This window comes from Misgurnus anguillicaudatus, chromosome 24 (genome assembly GCF_027580225.2).
Source record: "Misgurnus anguillicaudatus chromosome 24, ASM2758022v2, whole genome shotgun sequence".
Taxonomy (NCBI): domain Eukaryota; kingdom Metazoa; phylum Chordata; class Actinopteri; order Cypriniformes; family Cobitidae; genus Misgurnus; species Misgurnus anguillicaudatus.
Window position 1 is genome coordinate 4,046,732 of NC_073360.2, and position 2,852 is coordinate 4,049,583.

Consider the following 2,852-nt stretch of genomic DNA (forward strand, 5'->3'; position numbering starts at 1 on the left):
AATGTTTCTAAGGTGTAATATGGCTGTTTTGTGACATGTGAGATATTATTTTCAAAAGAGAGATTTCTATCTAATATAATGCCTTTTACTTATATAAAGTCTTTTACTCTATTTGCTGAGGTTACATATTTGCAAATTGTACTCCAAAATATTCTGCTTATGGCTTGTTGGTTCTATGAGTAGTATCTCTGTCTTCTTTAAAAAAAAGTAGGAAGTTACTGGTGATCCAATGATTTATGTCTTGTACGCAAGTAGCCAAATTGTATAATTCTGTTCATAGGCTTGATGAGGTATATAGCTGAAGATACACCAGAGTAGGATGGGTTTGGGATAGACGGAGAAGGGAAAAGGAGGTGGTCAAGTTTACCAAAAAAAAAAGACTTGTAACTTAGTACTTGTCAGAGCTCCTTGCACTCTAAAAAACAATGGGTTAAAAACAACCCAAATTGGGTTGTTTTTAACCTAACTGCTGGGTAAATATAGGACAGAACCCATATGGGGTTAAATTAACCCAAGAAGTTGAGTCCCCGGTTGCATCGAGCACAACAGCGTCGTCTCCAAGATCATTGAGGATGCTAAGATAAAGTTCCTCCTTAGCTCCATGTACGATGTGCTGCCAACACCAACAAACCTCCAAAGATGAAGACTGACAGAGGATCCGTTCTGTTTGCTGTGCGAGAGACCAGCAAACATGGAGCACATTCTGTTGTCCTGTTGGGCAGGCCTCACTGAAGGTTCAGGTGGCGAAATGACCAGGTGCTGGGGCAACTGGCCGATGGACGGGAGAAGGAGGGGAAGCGGAAAAGAACCAAGGCCCAAGACAAAGGTGTGCTTAATGTGACAGAGCGGTACAGCTTTTTAACAAGAGCAAATATCTTACATGTAAGCTCCTACTATGCCACACCAGGAATTACACCCACAGAAATACACTTGACCTCTTAAAATGAGCACTCCAAAACATGCAGTTGATCACTCCACTTTAAATGCACCAAAAGAAAAAAAACTCAAAGTAAAAAAAAATACTAACCTGTAGGGATGTCCCAATCCGAACACGTGATTGGAAATCGTGCCCGATCACGTGGTTTCAGACTCGATCGGAATCGGACGTTACCTCCCGATCAGGACTCGGATACATATGCAGGGTTTAAATTGGGCCAGGGCCGTCCGGGGTTAAGCACTCTGCTCCACGCCAGTGTACGCACTGCGCTGGTGCGTGTGAACTGATGAGAAGAGAATAATGACGTGTTTTCATTCATAGGCTTCACACTCGTACGTGCGGGGCACTCACAACAAAACTTTTTTTTTACTTTTGTTATTTCAGTTTGAGATAAATCACTCCTCAACTTAGCTCATCTTTGTTTTCGCAGTCGCAAATGGAAATACCTATGACGCAGTTTTTTTACCCGACGGGAGGGGTTCTGGTGGACCAATCAAAGCGCTTGTGGCTTTATTTTGCATAATCACAGCAAACCCCTGAGTCTTGGTTAGATACTTTAAAAATACTAGCATGTACTACTGAGACACAGTCCATCTACCACACAACGATGCTGGTCTAATCTCCAGCATTTTCTATAAAGATGCAGTGATGGTAATTTCACAGAATTTCAAATAATGGTTTTCTAATTGTTAGATATAGATATTTATTTAATAATATATGGTCAGGTTAGCATGACTTAAAGTACATAAACAACAATCAATGTTGTTTATTTTTAAGCTTAAACTATTTGCAATCTTTATTGCTCTTATCCTTGTTGAAAACAACATTTTTTACACAAGCAAAATGGACAACGGAACATATTTTTATTTCATGTTGTTTGAAAATCTTGGACACATGAGATACATTTTCTTCAGTTTAGCCTTTATTTATTACTGTGTTGTCTTATGTTTGAATGTCCTTATTGTTCTTGCAATACGTCAGGAAAGGACATTACACCAGCCCATGTACATTCTGATTGCATGTTTGTCCATTAACTCTTTGTATGGTACAGCTGCCTTTTTCCCAAGGTTACTGTCAGACTTGCTGTCTGATATACACACAATCTCCCGTGAAACTTGTTATTTGCAGGTCCTTGTCATATACACATATGCATCGTATGAGTTTACAATATTAACATTAATGGCATTTGATAGACTTGTTGCAATCAGTAAACCTTTACAATATCATAACATAATTACTCCAAGATCTCTGACTGTATTTATGGTTATTAACTGGACTTATCCTTTAATTATGGTTGGTATTGCTAGTATTTTAACTGCCAGACTGACTATTTGCGGTAACAAACTGTACAAAGTATACTGCCATAATTATGACATTGTGAAACTTTCTTGTGTGCGCAATACTGTTATTAATATTTATGGTCTTCTTGTGACAATCACAACTGTTTTCATCCCTTTGATATTTATTTTTTATTCCTATGTCAAAATCCTTATTGTTTGTAAAAGAAGCTCACCAGAGTTCAGAAGCAAAGCTTTTCAAACGTGTGTCCCTCACATGGTGATCCTTTTCAATTTCTCAATTGCCATTTTTTGTGAGCTCACTTTGAGTCGATTTGTGGATGGTGAGCTTCCCACAACACTTACTGTTGTTCTTTCTCTTAATTTTCTTATTATACCACCTTTATTAAACCCTGTTGTTTATGGATTAAACTTTCCTGATATTCGCAAAAACTTTATTTGCCATAGAAAAGCTTCATGGTAGTCTGATAAAGTATAATTATTAATTGCTTGTGTTTTAATATTGTTTTTTTTTTCTTAAAAACTTTATAAAAGTTTTCTTTCATTAAAACTTCCATATCATTAGAGCTTACCGTATATTAATAACTTCAAACATAGATTTTATTCTTTTATAAAGT

The 2,852-nt window shown here is 37.1% G+C and overlaps 1 protein-coding gene across 1 annotated transcript; it reads left to right on the top strand.

Annotated features, from left to right (window-relative positions):
- Positions 1 to 587: 587 nt before the first annotated feature.
- On the top strand, positions 588 to 2,852 carry LOC129437294 (olfactory receptor 52E4-like). Its single transcript, XM_055195450.2, has one exon. The coding sequence runs from the start codon at positions 1,697 to 1,699 to the stop codon at positions 2,696 to 2,698; it is 1,002 nt and encodes a 333-aa protein (XP_055051425.2). The 5' UTR covers positions 588 to 1,696; the 3' UTR covers positions 2,699 to 2,852.